At 38.5% G+C, this 18,880-nt stretch overlaps 1 protein-coding gene and 1 long non-coding RNA gene across 2 annotated transcripts in view; one reads left to right on the forward strand and one right to left on the reverse strand.

The window, feature by feature from the left end:
* GRM3 (glutamate metabotropic receptor 3) overlaps positions 1 to 18,880 on the reverse strand; it is a 204,769-nt gene that overhangs the window by 19,109 nt on the left and 166,780 nt on the right. The window contains exon 4 of the mRNA XM_037510752.2: positions 4,453 to 5,519. Within this exon, the coding sequence (XP_037366649.1) occupies positions 4,453 to 5,519 (1,067 nt within the window). The remainder of the gene's footprint in view (positions 1 to 4,452; positions 5,520 to 18,880) is intronic.
* LOC129145334 (uncharacterized) overlaps positions 1 to 18,880 on the forward strand; it is a 443,968-nt gene that overhangs the window by 17,806 nt on the left and 407,282 nt on the right. The window lies entirely within an intron of this gene.

Raw genomic sequence — 18,880 nt, forward strand, 5'->3', positions numbered from 1 at the left:
CCTGCCCTCAACTACCCACTGATCTGTAAGTTATAAAGAAGGAGGGTCTTGTTTATATCAATGGTGGTATCATCAAGTCTCATAATAAATGCTTAAATATTTTTGAAAGACATGAATGAACAAAACACTTTGTACTTACTATTAATTCCTTTCCTTTCTACCCAAACATGGCCTGGTTTTTATTTACACTATTTAAATGATGTCATGGATCTGTGGTTACTTAAACTATCTGGGATGATTTTGTTGTGATAAAGAAGGAAGCTGGTTGGGTATTTCCTCAAAGATCCTTTGAATTTTTGGATTCTTACCAAAGTTCCCGCTTGCTCTACCTTGGATGCCTATAATAGTGCCAATGAATTCTGTTTGTTTTTAGCTCTGCTCCTTCAAATCTTCCATAGTAAAGACAGATAAGTTTGTTGTATAATATAAAAGGCATATCAGAGAAACTTGTATCAGAGAAAATTGTCCTACTATTTTTCAGTTGTGCCACCTGGGAAGTTAATTATCCTCTGAGTCTGTTTACTCATCTTTCCAATGGATAATAAAATTTGCTTTCCAGGGTGTTAATGAGGATAAGTGAGCTCATGTATGCAAAGCATTTAGCACAGTAATGGCTTAGAGTCGCCCAGGCAGGGCTAGCTCTTTCCTTTCCTTCTTACCTTTCATCACGTTACTTTGTGCCTAAGCAAACACCCACCAAAAGAAAACAAAAATAAAAAAATTGGAAGATGTCCAGTCCTTTAAGCATTATTCGAATGAATTCCTCCATCTCATATGATCTTACTTAGTGGTTAGTTTCTCACTAGACACCTCCAATCCATCTTCCACTTGCATGAGACCAAAAGCACTGAGTCCTGTTTGGCACTGAGTTGTCTTGTCTCTAGAAATTCCCTATATGCCCTAAATTCTCAAGCTACCATAATTGTACTTTCCCCGCAAGTTACATGGTGAAATCTTACTGCTTAAAAAGTATTCCTGGAAAGAACAAGCTTGAGCTCTTACTAATCCAGATCATCTTTGAAATCCATAGGCATTAAAGAGATTGCATAACCAATTTAATTATATACTATTTTGGGTTAATCTTGAGTTATTTCATGCTTGTTATTTCTTTCCCAGCTGGGTTATAAGTTTTTTAAGACTGAAATAGTGGTTTACATTTATTTATAACTCACAATGGGTGGTAAAGTGATGAGTCATAAACTGTTTGACTGTTTGATGCCCAAATTCCTCTTAGCTACCCTTAGTAGTGCTGCTAATTTTATCTGAGCCACATGGTGTCCCTCTGGGAAAATTTAGATCTCAGTTTTTCTCTGAAATTTCCTAAACAAGGGTCCCAAATTCAAATACTTTTAGGGTCCATGCAGATTCATAAATAAAGATAATCAGGTGTAAGAATTCAGGAATTGGTGGGAGTTTTGGCAATAGGAGTTGTAAGTAATATGCCTTGTCCAGAAGCAGAAGCACTATGATCTAGTTTATTGTTGTTGAAGGAAATTAGGTACATGTATTTTATTGCATTAAGAGAAGTCAAGAATATGGCTATTTATATAAAATTTGTAAGTTTTCTAACTTTTACAAGTATTTCAAAGAATCTCAAAATAGTGCAGGCCAAACTAAAAATACCTGTGGGACAGAAAAAAAAACATGCGATTCATTGGAGCAGGGCTTTATAGTTTTGGTTGAAATTAGAGTTTCTTGGGGAGCTATGAAAAACCTTGATGTCCAGGCCACAGACCAGACCAATTAAATCTATTGGATAGGAGATTGCATGTACCTTCTCATTTCTTTTATAAATTTAAGATTAACATTATTTGTATCCAATAAGTGAGGTCTCAGATGACCTCAGTGTGATTGGATGCCTTAATTAGTGTAGACTTTAAAACACTAAACTCTGCAACCTCTGCCCCATTTACCAGCTTATTCTGGCTATGTGATGAAACTTCTGGTATCTTCAGCTAATTCCAGTTAGTTACTTTATTGCTATTATGTTACAGGGAAAAAAAAGGCATTTTTTGTGTTTTAGAAATAAATGTTCATTTAATATAAATTTTATAATACCATTTGTTCTCTGTAATATTTTCTATCAGTTATTTTGAGAATGAATAGTTTGAAATCAAATGTCCAGATCAAAATAATTACCACTGTAACTATTTTGCAGTCTCACTGCACCAAATCAGCTCTGCTAAGTATGGCTTACTAAGTAAGTAAGGACTTTTCCAAAATGCTGATTGATCGATAAAAGTGTCTGTGTCTATAAAGACAAAAGATCAAAATGGGGGAACTGGGCCTCCCGGGTGGCGCAGTGGTTGAGTGCTGGGTTGCGAAGCTGCCTGCAGCCTCTGCAACACCGGTTCGATCCCTGATCCCCAGCCACCGGGCGAGGGTCCCACATGGCGCACAGACCTCTCCTGCCGCCCGCTGCTCCCCTCAGCAGTGTATCATCAGTCTGCCTGTTCTGTTCCCAGCTCTGGCTCTGGTGAATTCTCTCACCCTCCCGTGCTTCTGACTGTACCCAGTGCTTGTATAAATAAATAAATCTTTAAACAAACAAACAAACAAACAAAAAAACCAAAATGGGGGAACTAAGATAGGTCAACTATAGTTCTTCATTTTAATCTCTATATTTTAATGTGTCAAATTCTCCTGTGATCAGATAATCTGATCTTTGGTTTTGCTGATCCAGCTCTGATGTATTCTCTTTGTACAGATTTTCAAAAATTTTTTATAAATTTTTAATAGTCTTAGAACCCCTGGCCATTACCCCAATATCATACTTTTCTTTATTTTTCTTGTTCATCCTCTAATGTACTGCATAGGTTTCAGTCATTTTATTATTAATAATTGAATAGGCTAAATGCATTAACTTTTGCTAGTCTCTTGACCCCAAACTTTAAGGAACTGTGTTCTTTTTGAGTTGTTATTTTCTAGGCTTTGTCAAGGTTGGAATTGCTAGTAAACAAGATTTGGTCCAGGGGTTAAAGCTCAGCACTATCAAGCTGTCACCAGTCACTACAGCACGAGTTCGATCCCCGTCCAGGGAGCTGATCCACATAGCACAGCAAACCTCTCCTCTCTCACCTGCTGCTCCCCTCAACAGTGTATTTCAGTAAATCTGCCTGTTCTGCTCCCCACCTGTCTCTGGTGAATCCTCTCACCTCCCCATCACTTCTGGCCTACACCCCAGTTCTTATATGCATACATAAATAAAATCTTTAAACAAAGATTTGGGGGCTGTTACAACCCACAGAGGTACTTCATTTTGTGAACTCATTATGTAACAAAGATACCAGTATACCTTTGAAAAACTTCAATCTAGTGAGATCTTGAGAAACATAGGTAATAAAGACCAGTTGACTTATTGCAAGATACTAGATTCAGAATTATAAATGAAAAAGCAACTGATAGATGATCTCAACAATTTGAGAAGTTGATGGAATGAAGAACTGTTACTGAAGAGATGATAATTATATTGAAGTATAAAAATTAGAGCTATATATTACAAAAGACTATGAATAATGGCCCAATTAGGTTACTTAGGTATAACAAGTATAAAGATTATGCATCTGCAGGAACTAAAGTTGTCAAAAAAGTGTAACAAACTCATATAGTATTTTAATCCATTTTAAAGAAGTAATGGTGCTTATTTGAAGCATGAGTGAGAGCTTTTAGATCTTTGAACCAATACAGCTTAATAATGCAAGTTTATTTTAATTTACAAATTGATCTGGGCGGCCAGGTCCTTTTGTGTTTGAAGTATTCTCATTAAGTTCTTAGTTTAAGTCTCTTGTCAATCACCTTATAAATTTAATAAAAAGTTCTATGTATTTATAATGCATATTATATTTTTCTGCCACTAAATTATAAATAGCTTGAATGACCATGTTATTTACATTTATCTTCCTCTCTGTGCCAAGTACAATACTTTGCAACCAGTAGGCACTAATTAAATGCTTTTAAGACATATTGAATAAGGGCCTCCCTGGTGGCACAGGCTTTTGAGCACGGTGCTGTTGGAAGCTGTCCACAGCCTCTGCAGTGCCGATTCAATCCCCGCTGGTTCGATCCCCACCGGTTTGATCCCCACTGGCTGTGGAGATACCAACATGGCGAGTTGTCTCACCTGCTGCTCCCCTCAGCAGTGTATCTTGGTCGGTCTGCCTGTTCTGTTTCCCATTCTGTCTCTGGTGAATCCTCTCACCCTCCCGTACATCTGGCCTATACCCCAGTTCTTGTATAATTAAATAAATCTTTAAAAAAAAAAGACATATTGAATAAATTTACATATACATTTGGGTGGTTCATCATGTCATTTGTAATTATCTGCCTAGTAGCTTATAAGATATAAAGGAAGTATATTTTAAATCCTATACAACCGAACATTAGAAGGAAATAAAGAAGGAAAGAAGGAAAGAAAGGAAATAAAGAAGGAAATAAAGCTATTTAAAGACTTACTCTGTAGTCACTTGATGTCACATAAAATATAGGGAGGAAGGCCAACCAGATGATACACGTGGTATACATGGTAAAACCAATGAACTTGGCTTCGTTGAAATTTTCTGGGCACTTCCGCGTTTTGAAGGCATACACAGTGCATAAGATCACCAGGACCACGTCGTAGGTAAGGGAGAGCAACATGCTGGAATCTCTCACGTTGCATTTTAAGATGACTGTTTCCCGCTTCTCCGGAAGGGTGTGCCGCCTGGTGCCTGGAGCCTCCAGGATGAGCCACACAGATACCACTACAATTTGCACCAATATCAGACCCAGGCAGATGAAAACCTGAGAACTTGGGCTGATGAATTTTGGCCTCTGAGCGCCATTCTTTACCCCGTCGAAGATGCGGGCGATGCAGTTTGTCTTGGTGAGCAGGGCTGAGTAACAGATAGCAAAGGAAGTCCCTAGCCCCAATCGGCGCAGGGCGCAGATGACTGGTGACGGCTTGGCAATGAAGAAGAACGTCATGCAGTATGACAAGCCAACCCCAAACAACAGGATGTAACACAGCTCTCGGCCGGATGCTTTGACCAAGGGTGTGTTGTTGTGCTTGATAAAAACAGTCACAACCATGCATGTACACATAAAACCCAGGCAGGCGATAGTGACTGGGCCAATGGCCCAGGCATCTTCCCACTTGATGTAGTCCTCAGGAAGGTCAAAGCAGCCAGATAGGTCTGCAGTGGGCCACTGTCCGGGGCCACAATCCATACAGGTAAACTCGTCCACCAGGTATTCATAGGGCTCACAGGGGATGCAGATCCAGCAGCAGACATCCCCTGGTTGCATATTCTTCATTTCATTGGGGGCACACGGGTCACTGCACTGGGAAGTGGGGATTGAGTTCCGGGACCAATGGATAGAGTCCACGTCTAATGATAAGGTTTCTGCCCAGTGACCAACTTTCAAGTAGGTGTACTTGCCACCTATGTACTGAAAATTGAACACGTTGTATCGTCCCATTCCATCTCCAAAGGCGTCAAACTTGACAATGCTATCTGCACCTTTATTTGGATTGAATGGAGCTGTGACATGTAAAGTGAAAGAAAGAAAAAAGAACACTGTTTAGGTATCTTAGGTGTGACCAGTCAATTACTTTATGTCATACACTTAGCAATACTGAAAACATGATTGGAAATCTCTTTATTTCCAATTTTGTCAACAGGAAAAAGAGATACTGGATCTAAATTTTATAACTTATACCCAGATGACTACTGGAAGGATCAAAGTTTCACATATGAAAAATAAAGTGCAATTTTAGAAATTCAAATAAAGGGTAATTTGAAATTGGACTTGAAGTCTTTTTAAATTAGTACTGAAAATGGGCCTCTCTGCTGGCGCAGGGGGTTAAGCACCACACTGTGAAGCAATCCACAGCCACTGCAGCACGAGTTCAATCCCGGCTGGCCGGCAAGAATCCCATATGGCACGGCAGACCTCTCTTGTCTCGCCCGCTGCTTCACTCCAGTGTATTTCAGTCAGTCTGCCTATTCTGTTCCCTGCTCTGACTCTGGTGAATCCTCTCACCCCCTGCATCTCTGGCCTGTACCCCAGCTCTTGTATGCATAAATAAATCTTTAAAAAAATAAATAAATTAGTACTGACAATGCAGAAAGCAGAAAATAAAACATTCAACCTAACTACATGTAATTAAAACAAATTCTAAATAACAGCCAACATAAATAATAGGACTGCAAATCACAGGCTAAGAAATAGTACATACAATTAACATCACAGATAATAGGATAATTTCTATTGTATTAAAGATTCTATTAACCCACTTGAAAAATGATCAAAGAATATGAAAAGTGCTTTCATTAAAAGGAAAAACAAATGGTTCTTAAACACATGAAAATATACTTAATATCAGTAAAATTAAAAATGCAAATTGTCACAGGCAGACCAGAGGTCCTTTAAAGATGTTCCCTGGAAGGTAGAAATGGTTAAAAAAAAAAAAAAAAAAGAGATGAGTGCACTCAGAAAGGAATGTATCCCTGCCAACACCTTACTTTTTAGCCCCATGAGATACAGTTTGGATCATTTTTGGATCTAACCTCCAGATCTATGAGATAATAGATTTTTATTGCACTAAGTGGTTAAGTTTATAATTAGTTTTTATGAAGGCAACAGAAAAGAATACACAAAGTGAGATCTATTTTGCATTTATACATATGTTCTGTTAATGAGGTTCCAGTGAAATAATAAACTCCCCTAAACTCCTCGTGGGTATATAAATTGTTAAACCTCCAATGGAGGGCAATTTCACAAAAAAATTTCAAAATTGCAAATGCATGTAACTTTTGGTAACTCTGAATTGTGAAATGTATCCTACAGATATACTTGCATATAAATGATATAAATCTTTTGATAATGTTGTTTATTGCAAGTTTATAGTAAACATGAAAATTACTTAGTTGCTAATCAATAAGTTTCATTAATAATGAATATGTGCTACATAATATGGAGATATAAAGGCATCTAAAAATCACAGTTATAGGTTAAAAAAGCAATGTGTAATATGGTCCATTTAATGTAACATTTAATATACTATCTCTTACGTGCATGGGGAAAATAGATGAACCTATTTTTTCTTTTCTGTGCATAAAGGACTCTGAAAGGAAACCCGAGAATTTTGGTTATCAGTAGGCAAGAGATAGGAAATGAGCAGATGCATGGGGATGACAAGAAGGAAATTTTTAATGAGGTCTTTTATATCCCAGTTGCATTTTTGAAGCTTGTTAATGTATTACCTAGTCAAAAATTAAATAACAACAAAGATTCCTCAGACACTTGAATAAACTTCTAACCTGAAAGAGGAGAGATTAAAACAACCAGAAAAAGAACCTTGGTGTGCACAGAGACAATGCAGGGAGCAAAAGACAAAAGCTTTAAAACAACAATGTGCTCAGAGAGATAAAGATGATATTGCATCTATGAGATGAGTACTGTATATTCTTAGAGGAATAACTAGAAAATGATAAGTTTTTTGAAATGAAAGAGTAGAAATAGAAATTCCATATAAAGGCTGAAAAATAAATTTGAGAGAATTGTCAAAGTCTAAATGCTGAGGTGAAACATAGAAAACAGGAAAATTGGAGAATCATTCTGGAATTTCAGCCTTCAGTAGGAGTTCCTGAAAGAGAGAAAGAGGAAATAGGAGGCTGTTATTCACAAGGGCAAACTGAATATTTGTGGGGAGAGGACCTGGCCTGGGAAATGGTGATAGAAGAATTTGCTCTTCTTTTTATAATCTTGTTGAATTCATGTAAAAGTTTTGCACATGTATTTTGATAAGGATAAAGAATGAAGAGTCATTGAGCAAGGTCCAGGAGAACAGTTTGCAAAGTAAATGAATTATGAAGATGCTACTATTGCAAATATAAGTGCTTGGTAAGTGGGTGATGGACAAATGATACTATTGATGAGATTACTAAATTGGTGAAATCTATAATCGAGTATGGTCTAGTGTCTAAATAGTTTAAGTACATAGAGCACTTTAAAGTAACTTCAAATGAATACATCACAAATTCTAAACAAAAATCCATTGTTAGCAAATGTGCCTTGATCTTTAGTTGGGAATAAAGGGTTTCTGTGTCTATACTAGAGAAAGAATAAAAACAGAAACAAGAAGAAAAAGAGAAATGTCTGTCCAATATCCCACATGTGAGAATAGCCCAGTCTTGAGTGGTGGTTCCAAGCGTGATGCTGGCCTGCTGATAAGGAGGCAGGTGAGAACACCGAGCTCTTGTACAGATGCTGCTGCGGTGATTGTAAGTAATAGAGCGCCTTCAAACCCAAGAGGATTCATCCGGTTGCTTTCCTGATGCCTTTAGAGTTGCTTCTAAGTCATATGGCTCACCTGGGAAATGGTGAAGTCCAATGAACCAGAACCACGGTTCTCTGGAGATCAGTTGTATAGTTCTTTAGAGTGAGGAAGCCCTGGGGAGTTTCCTGTTTCTCAAGTTGAATTTCACCAAGGGGAACACGCATCATTTGAAATGGAAAAATAAATCACTTCACCCTTTGTTGTTGTAACAGAATGAAAGAACACAAACTAAAGGAGGGAAAAGGAACTGGAAGAGTAGTGGATTATATTTTTTCCGAAAATCTAATTTCACGTCCCTCACTATTCGAGTGTTTCAAAATCATATTCTCATTTTTGAGAAGGAGCCTGGCCTGGCCTCTGGTCAGGAGAATGATTTCTCAGATTAGCTTATTATCCAATTAATTCTGACCCCAGTTTTGAATAGATTTATTTGAGTAGTTTAGTACCAAGGTGACCAGCTCTCTTAGGGCCCATTTGGTAGCAGCGAGACAAGTTTATGCCTTAAAAATATCATAGGTCAATGGCAGGAGAAAATTAAATCGGTTCTTTATTTTTTCCTCTCAAGTTCAGTTTAGGTAAGACAATAATGTGGCTCTAAATAGGCTTTCCGTAATGGAAATATTACTGCCACTGCCTGGGTTCACATTCATAAATACTAATGAAGGTTGCAAAAGCTAATAGCAGTGACATAACTCCAACCTCACTGAGGTTTCTGGAAGCTTCATTTGATGAATCGGAATAAAGACAAAGATGAGAACACAGAAAATGGCATCTTCCTTATAAGATCTCTTTAGAGGTAAAGAAGTAAAGAAAGCAAAATCCTTTGATTGGAGCAAATAGAGTCTTTTACAAATATCACGCAGCTGGGAGTTAGGAAAGAATAAGAACGAACGCTTGGCTATCATTAATTAATTTACTTACCTATTAGCAACAAAATTTCTGAAGCATTTCTTCCCAGTTATTTATCAACAGAGAGTAGCTGCTGGGGCAAAGCACCACTAGATGTCTTAGGTATTCACTTTTACATGTGAAAATGCTTGGGAAGCTCCTAAAGTACACAGCGAATGTGCGTGTTCCCGAAAAGCTATGGGAAGAACATTGCTTTTAAGGGGTGTTAGGACTTTTGAAGAGAACTCTCAGCTTCTCCTGAGAAGTTAGCACAGCTCATGTTTCTAATGCTTCATTATATGTTTTACTGGTTTCCCTATGTAGAGTCTACATATTATTGCACAAACTGTGTAAGAACAGCACTCCAGCATTCAAAGAGTGGAGAAAGGAGCAATCAACTCTTAGCCTAAGAATGAAGAATGGAGAAGCAAAAAACAAAATTGTATCGAGTCCAGTGTGCTCCTCTCTCAATTCAGGAATCAGGTTTCAGGCCTCTCATGGGGCCACTGAATCTTTGCTTAAGAAAACTGTTTATAATGTGAATTCATGCTAATACCACATCTCTTTTCTACTCTCTCTACCCCAACTTCTGCCCTTCTTGACAGATAATTTGCTGCTTTATTGAATTCTCTGTGTTGAATGTTTAGATTTTTAATAACTTTTGGTTGACATATATGTACAGGAAAAGGGGAAAAATAAGTGATTTATCACAACATTTAACATTATAATTAGTCCCCTTGTTCTCATCCCTATCACTCTACACTTGCTTCTCCCTAAATGTAACCACCATTATTCTTTTGAATACCATGAAAAATTTTTGCAAGATACTGGACTTTATATTGACAGAATTGTAAATATTATGTTGTATTTAATACCTTTTGCTCAAAATTGGTGACATTCACTCAAGTAGTGATGAGACGCTACGGTTGGTTCATGTTAATTGATGTATAGTATTTTATTATATGGATATGCCACAATTTATATAGTCATGCTTCTGTTGAACTTTTTTTTTTCTTTCATTAAGTTTTAACTTATGTGAATACTGCTCCATTCTTTCTTTAGCTGGATCCCAGAAGCAAACTCAATGACTGGATTTGAGTTTGAGTAGTTGATTTAGGAGTATTTAGGGGAGTGGAAGAGTAAACTATAGACAGGAAATCATCCAGTATCAAGTGCACAGATGAGCACAGCAACTCTCATTCTCATTGGATATCTTTGGAAGACAGCATAGAATAGGATTTGGGATGTAAAGTCCCAGCTTACTCCCTAGCTTCGAAGGGCAAGTTTGTCATTGGTTGTTGGCTGATCCAGGGTTTGTAACTCGATTGCTCTTTTCAGCCTGCTCTAGGTACAGGCTGAGCATGTTCCTATGGCCAGAAAAAACTCCCTGGCAGTAACAGATGCTTATATTAAGAAGCCACGTTGTGTGTGAGAATAGTGAGTGCTGAGAGCCTGCAGGCAAGACACAGAGAATATCAACCACATGCTGCTAGAACTGTTCCTATACATGTATGCATTTCTGTTGTGTGTTGTGTTGGTGTCAAGTGTATATACGTAAACAGCAGTGAAACTGTGATGTATGTGACTTCCAGTTGTTCACTTACGTAGTGTTTCAGCCTTTTAATTTTAGCTGTGCTGGTGGATATGTACTGAGATCTCTAATATTGTGTCATTAGACTGCCAGTTTTTCTGTACTTTCATAATGTCCTGTACATTTAACTTTAAGGAGATTGACTACAACAGATTGGAAAGTTTCCTTTGTATGTCCATCTCTTGCTAGATCCTAAATCTCTCTAGTGCAGGGACAATGTCTTTTTCATCTTTTAGTCTCATCATCTAAGGCAATGCTGAGTATGTAGTAGGCATTCATTCACTAATTGCTCCCTAAGTTGGTTAGACTTATTAGCTTTATCTCAAAAACTTAAAAACATGCTAGTGACTGAGCCATACCATGGACCAACTAAATATCACTCTTAGGAAATGGGCCTTCTTATGTGTGTTTTGATCGTTTACTATATTGTTATTGCAACCAAGGTTTAAAACCATCGGTTTCCAGCCAGGTGTGATTTTGTCCCCTAGAAAATATTTGCCTGGAGATGTTTTTGGTTGTCATGACTCAGGATGGGGTTGATTACTAGCATCCAGTAGGTAGAGGCCAATAATGCTGGTAAATTTCCTATAATTCATATAACACTCTCTCTCAGCAAATGAATGTCTAATGCAAAATGTCAGTGGTCAACACTGAGATACCTGATTCTAGGGTAATAAAGGTTTGTATTTATAGAAATATTTTTTATGATCTGAAACCTCTTTATAATTGGAAAACTCCCATGCCAGATCAATTCTTTAGGGTGCTCTCATATTGAGGTTGCTATTACCAGGTTTCCTTTTCTGCCGATAATCATTATCAGTTTACATGCTCCCTTCAGTGCTCTCTTTTTTTTTTTTTTTTTCAGTGCTCTCTTTTGAAGTCTTCTCTCTTTCACATTCATCCACAGCTTTACAGAATGAGCTCTGTTCCCACTTGACCCCTACCTCTACGACAGATCCCACTTACTATACAGATTTCCAGGATTTATCTTGCATCCCCTTTTAAAAAACCAGTCAACTCTGCTAGATATCTCCTGGTTATCAATCTCTTCCTATGAAAAAAGGGAATTCTTGGGCCTCCCCGGTGGCGCAGCGGTTGAGCGCTGGGTTGCGAAGCTGCCCGCAGCCTCTGCAGCGCCGGTTCGATCCCCGGCTGCTCCCCGGCCACCGGAGGAGGGTCCCACATGGCGCGCAGACCTCTCCTGCCGCCCGCTGCTCCCCTCAGCAGTGTGCTTCAGTCCTTCTGCCTGCTCTGCTCCCCGCTCTGGCTCTGGTGAATTCTCTCACCCTCCCGCGCTTCTGACTGTACCCAGTGCATGTATAAACAAACAAAGAAACAAATAAATTAAAAAAAAAAAAAAAGCCTCTATAAAAAAAAAAAAAAAAAGAAAAAAGGGAATTCTTGTCTGTAGCAAGAGGTGTCACATACTCTTTAGAACAGAATCTCAGTAAGAAAAGCTATTAGTGGGGAGAGTTAAATGTGGTATCGGTGGGAATTTTCTCCTACTTAATGTGCTTCCTCCAGCCCAAACTTAAGAACACTGTAACTTTGCAAAACTCACTAAAGGTTTTCATTTTATTAAAAAAAAGTGAATTATGAAGACAACTTTAGTTTGACCTCATGTTTTTTAATGCAACCACATCAAGTAGAAGAGCATAGATTAAAAATTGTATATTTAAAGTCTTTCCCCAAAGAAAAGTTGTAGAGAATTATATAGCCATGATTTCTTAAAAAGGAAGGTGTCCGTTTCCCAGCATTCGGTCCTCTACCTGCCATGTGGCAGATCTAAGTGTCACACCAGAGTGAAATGCCACATGGACAGAAGGTGAAAATGGCTAAGAAAATCCCATTTAGAGAGTAAGCCAGCAGTGTAAACTATAAAAATGCTTTTGAAAAATGGTAACAGAGCCAATATTCTGAAGAATGTAATCGTAGTAAAAATAATACTTAATAAAATGAGCTCTCCATTTTTAAGCAAACAATATACGACTTTATATAAAAAGCAGAGTGGCAGAAATTTTATTCAGCCTTTGAGAATGAACTTTCCTAAGATAAGCACAGCAGGTAAGCACAAGGTAACTGAAATGTCTGTAGGGGAAGCAAATTAATTTTTATTCTCTTTTCTTACGCCTGCATGGACATGCATTTGACTCTGTAGTATCATGTAAAAAGAATACCAGGGAAAATAAATTGCTTCTCCTCCCAGCATGCAAGTCTGTTGTTAAGTTGTTTCATGTTTTCCTTAAGCCACTGGAGCACAGCCTAGTCCTCTGTCTTCCCAGAGAGGGCTGTAGTATTGAAGCACAAGATTTCGAGTGACCTTGTCAGGTCATCAAGCACATGCAAACGCTGTTAAGAAATTCCAAACCCACATCTTCCTCCAAGAATTTCTGTTCCTCTGGAAATAATTAAGCTGACAAGATAGAAATTAAGAGGTTATGTTTTTTCTCTTCAATTCGTATCATAATTTCTCTTGAATTATTCTGAAAACAAGGATATTAAGGATATCATAAATATGGTTATTTTGTTCCTTCTTCGAAAGTATTCCTGAAGATTGATTAACTACAGAAATCATTTTGGTTGATATAATTTTACCTCTTGCCTTTTTTTTTTCAACTGTGTTAAATTGATTTATTTATTTTAAGATTTATTTATCTGTGCTACAACTGCTGGGGTATAGGCTAGAGATGCGGGGGATGAGAGGACTCACCAGAGACAGAGCGGGGACCAGAACAGGCAGACTGACCAAAGTACACTGCTAGGGGAGCAGCAGGCGAGAAGGAGAGGTGTGCCACGCCATGTGGGTAGCTCTCTGGCCGGCCAGGGATCTAACTCATGCTGCAGAAGCTGCGGATTGCTTCATAGTGTTGTGCTTAACCCCTTGTGCCACCAGGGAGGCCAATCAAAATCAACAAAAAACTATGAACCAGAGACACTTTTAGGGGGGCAGGGGCGGGAGGGGAGGGATTGGGGTCAGAATGGGGGGGCTGCAATTGTATGGGGAATATAACAATAAAATTTATTATTTAAAAAAAAAATTTATAAGATAGATAAAACTGGTGATAAAAAGGTGATATATCCTTATATTACATTTATGTAGATTATATCTAGTTATATAATTGATATCAATATAATTATATTCTATATTATATAATGTGTATTAACTATTTATATTTATATCATATAACAATTATACATTATATAATATGCAATTGTTATGCTTAAGGGATATGTTTAGGGTCCTAATGACAAGTTAATTTTAATTACTGTTGTATGTATGTAGTATTTTCTTGAATAAATTCCCACAATTTCTACATTTCCTATGTGGCATCCTACTGAAATTCGTAACATCCTAGACTTACCCCAAATCATCCTTGAAATTAGTGAAGAAAATGATAACATTTGCACTTCATTTCCAAGCAGATGTGTAATTTGGAGCTTGGCACAATTATCCTTGGGGTTCTTCCACTCCTTTTTCTCTTTCCCTCTTTTGTTCCACCATACCCTCTTATTCCCAGTACTGAATCTTCCTGTGCAACTCTAGCAAAACTTACTTCCATCAAAGTAACATATTCTATTTATGTTATGTCAGAGATGTGCATATTGTAAGAGGTCATAGTTAAGGGACAAAGCAAAAGGTGATCATGATAAATTATGGAAAATAAAACCTAATATTTCAGTGGAGAATTTTGGGTAGTGGTAGGTTTGTTCACTTTTCCTAAAATGATATCCTTTGGAGAAAGGGAAAAATGCTTTTGTTCTCAAATCCTATTTTAGTCTCAGTCTCAGGGCAAGCAGTTTCTGCTCCTCAGCTTCCATCCTTCCCATCTTATTTCCTTCATCCACAAAGGAGAACCTGCAGATCTGATTGGCAGTCAGACATTCACTGGACTCTCTTCATTGATAGTATCACAGTAATTAAGAGACAGGCAGGCACTTGCCTACCTCTAGTAGAAGACAACTTAGATGGATGAACTTTTGAGGGCCTGCCTGAAATTATACCCACTTCCCTTCTCCAGGCTGTACACACTAGGTGGGGCTGGCAGCCCTGCCCCTCCTCCAGGCTTTCTGTTCTACCTGCTACAGGTGGGGAAGGAAGAAAGACCTGCCACAGACTACACATACCAAAGGCTATTTGGACAAACAGGTTTAGAATCTGCTCTGATGACCAATAATTTAGACAGTGGTGTGGAAAAACAAAACCGTTTTGGCTTCTGGCCTCTGCCAGGTGTTCTTGTTAGAATGTGAGAGAAGTCTTGTAGAAGGGAGGGGAGTGGAAGGGGAAGTCAACCATTTGCTCAGTTATTAACAACATTTGATGTTTCCTCTCGGCTATTGATCCTCATGTATTTAGAAACCAGGAGAAGAATAGAAACAAGAATGTAGGATTTGGCACAGAATCCCATTCTAAAGCCCTAAAACCTCCCACAGATCTAACCACCCATTTTCCCTATTATTTGTAGTTTATAGCATATCTAGCAGCAGCAAAAAAAGGCAGAGATCAATAAGAAGGAAATGAATTTCAACTACTTAAAAATGATTTAATGGCAGCATTTGAATTCACATATCTATTATCTTTCAGTTGGAGTTACAGAGCGTGTACTAGTGCTAGGAGAAAAAGGCAGGGAAGGTAGGAAAAAGAGAGGGGCAAAGCAGTAGAGGAAGCTGAGAGGATGGAAGGAGGATGATGAATACTGACATCTCAATCTTTGTTCTGAAACTGGATGTTGATCGCTGTTTTTACCCTATACTGGCTCTCATGACAATATATGCTGTACACGCAGCGGTGTCTGGCACACAGGGGGTGCTAGGTAACAGGAGGCCGCTGTTGCTACCGCAGACTGTTGTGCTAACCTCTTAGCTAATTTTCTGTATCTGGTCTCTCCCTATTGTTTCTGGTTCACGCTCTTCTTCAAATGTCTTTAAACCATCACAACCTGTTTCTTGTTACTTCATTGCATAAACGCCTGGGTGCCCTTCCTTTTGCCTCCAGCGACAAGAACTTAAATTTTTGTTGTTATTCAGGCCAAACAAAAATGTTCTAAGATAAAAAAATTTGTGATGAAAATAACAAAATTAAACAGGTTTCATTACTGGATGTAGGAGTTCGTTTTTTGAGCATCTAATTTGTGCATCTGCTTTGAGAGTCATCCATATCGATGTGGCATACTTTCCCCAAGTTTTGGAGAACCAAATGTTATTTTAATTTATTTACTTTATTTAAGAATGTCTAACATCTTGCGTCTGGATATGTCTTGGAACTGCACCCAACAGAATAAAGTATCACATGGATTTCACAGCCCTGCATAACGTGGCCCAGCTCATCAGTCACGCTTTTTATCCTTCCCAAGCCATAAAAAATTCTAACTGCTCCATGCCTCTTTGTCCAGAAGCAGCCTGCACTTTACCCACCTGTGTAGTTTACTTATTCCATGCCCTGTGCTTTATATATGCCCCTTCTTCCCCGAATGTCATAAACTTGTTCATATTCTTTAAGGCCAGCACAGACATTGCACCTGCCGCCTTTCACTGTATCACTGCTCAAAGTGTAACTCCTCTCTGTGATCCCCTATATGATGATGTGTCTTTGGGGGGGGGGGCACTTGTCATCTTTTTCTTATATTATAATTTTTTCTGTGTCCCTCTTTTCATTACTGTCTTATTATCACTATGTTGTAAATTCCTCAAAGGCAGAAACCAAAGTTTATCATCTCCCCAACAGAAACTGCAACCTGGGATCTATAGGGTAAATTCAGCCTGAGAAATGTATTTTTAAAATATCTGAATTGGGGGCGCAGGGTGTTAAGATGCAACCTAAGAAGCTGTCTGCTGCCTCTGCAGCATGAGTTCAATCCCCCGCCAGGGAGCTACCCACATGGCACAGCAGACCTCTTCTGACTTGCCTTCTGCTCCCCTCAGCAGTGGATTTCAGTCAATCTGCCTGTTCTGTTCCCCACTCTGTCTCTGGTGAACCCTTTCACCTCCCCACACCTCTGGCCTGTACCCCAGTTCTTGTATGCGTACATAAATAAATCTTTAAAAAAATAAAATATCTGAATTGGTGTTCTTCATTAAAATAGTGAAAGAACAATTTAGATTTCTTTTTCTCTTGAAACATACGAAAACCTGGCTACCCTGTATTACAGACATGGTTGGCAGGGGTTCCAGTTTGCCTGCTCCCCACCTGAATCAGGGCAGCCTACTTGATAGTATATTTGAATTTCCACCCCCTTAACAATGTCTAATAAAGGGCCTCCCTGGTGGCGCAGCGGTTGAGCGCTGGGTTGCGAAGCTGTCCGCAGCCTCTGCAGTGCCGGTTTGATCCCAGCCGCCAGGCGAGGGTCCCACGTGGCGCGCAGACCTCTCCTGCCGCCCGCTGCTCCCCTCAGCAGTGTATTTCGTCAGTCTGCCTGTTCTGTTCCCCGCTCTGGCTCTGGTGAATTCTCTCACCCTCCCGCGCTTCTGACTGTACCCAGTGCTTGTATAAATAAATAAATAAATCTTTAAAAACAAAAACAAAACAGTGTCTAATACAGAATAGATTCTCCAAAAACAGTTGTTTAAGCCAGGTACAGACTACCTAAAATAATTGTCAATGTAAAGGAAAAGTGGGGTGGGAAATCCCACAATTTAGAAATATAGATTTTTAAATTTTGGAAATTATAGAGTTTTAAAGTTGATTTTCTTTTCAGAATGAGAGAGAGAATATGTGTGGTGGTGGAAACAGCAAGTAAACAAGTGATGCTCAACCATAAATGAACTCTCTTCTGAGTCTCAGAGCCTGTGTGTGTGTACTCCTCTGCCAGAGTATGATTCATCCTCAATAAGTTGTCTATTTGTAGAGTCCCTGGTCTACACCAAGTGATCTTGAGAGCATAGGCTCTGTCATGCACCACTCTGCCCTGGAGTCTGACTGGAATCTCAGTTTCAACACTTACTGATCAGTTCACTTATTAGTGTCTCATTCACCCATACAATTACTGGGAATATTAAATTAAGGATACTTAGCACCATGACTAGCATATAGAAAGTGTTCTGTAACTCTTGGGTTGATTATTAGTGTCTGCTAATAGTCAATAAATGTTAGTTGAACGAATGAACGAATTAGTGAGTGAATGAATCAGTGTCTACCATTGTGTAGCCACTGAGCTGTCAGCCACTTGGTTTTCTGAGCCTTGGTTACATGGCTTGGATCTACTCAGAAAATTGTTATATGAACCATAATGTTTCTTTAGATTGCAGATTTCATTTTCCTAAATTAGATTAAAGCCACCTAAATGTTTATGATATCTCTTGAGTTAAAAAATTCTTTGCTCTTTATTCAACATGTTTCCATGGAATAAACGGTAATTTTGACTAATCCTGTTCCAACTTTTGCAAGTTGCTTATTCATGAACTGAGTTCCACCTTACGCTGAAATCTTCCTGAAGATCTCAGCTAGAGTTGGGGGGTCAACACACACTCACGTATAAATCTAGAAATACTGAAGAACTGTTAGACTTCACCTGCAGGAAATAACTGTGGTTAGGAAAATGAGGAAGAATGAACCTTTGACTATCTTTCTGTACCTGTCAGTATATCTGTGCTGAAAGGCAGAGGGGAGAATCCTGGGAGACTGGACACATTTGCTTAGGAGAGTTTGTTCTGGTCTGTAGAAACTTAGATCTGCTTTCCTATTTCTATACTTGGTCTCGGAAAGTATAAGATTTTTCATAGTAGGGATTATGTCTCATTAACTGTTATAACCTTAGCACCTAGCACCTAATAAATGTATGCTGGAGGAATGAATAAAGACATGAGAAAAAGAAAGATTAATACAAAGAGGCAGAAAGCAAGGAACCATTTCATACATCAACTAATAATTTGTTAAAATTCTTATAAACCTATGAGGAAATAGTATATTATTTCATGAGACTATAAATATCACCGTAACACTCTGAATGACCCTGGGATATGGGGTTAATACTTCAAAGTTTCCTTCTGAAAACTGAAAGTTGTGAATATGTGCTGAGGCCCTTATACTGACAGACAAACTGCTGAATTTATTTTGAAAACCCAATTTAAGTCATTATTTTTGTATA

The sequence above is a fragment of the Talpa occidentalis genome, unplaced genomic scaffold, assembly GCF_014898055.3.
Source record: "Talpa occidentalis isolate TD23 unplaced genomic scaffold, MPIMG_talOcc4v2.1, whole genome shotgun sequence".
Lineage (NCBI taxonomy): Eukaryota > Metazoa > Chordata > Mammalia > Eulipotyphla > Talpidae > Talpa > Talpa occidentalis.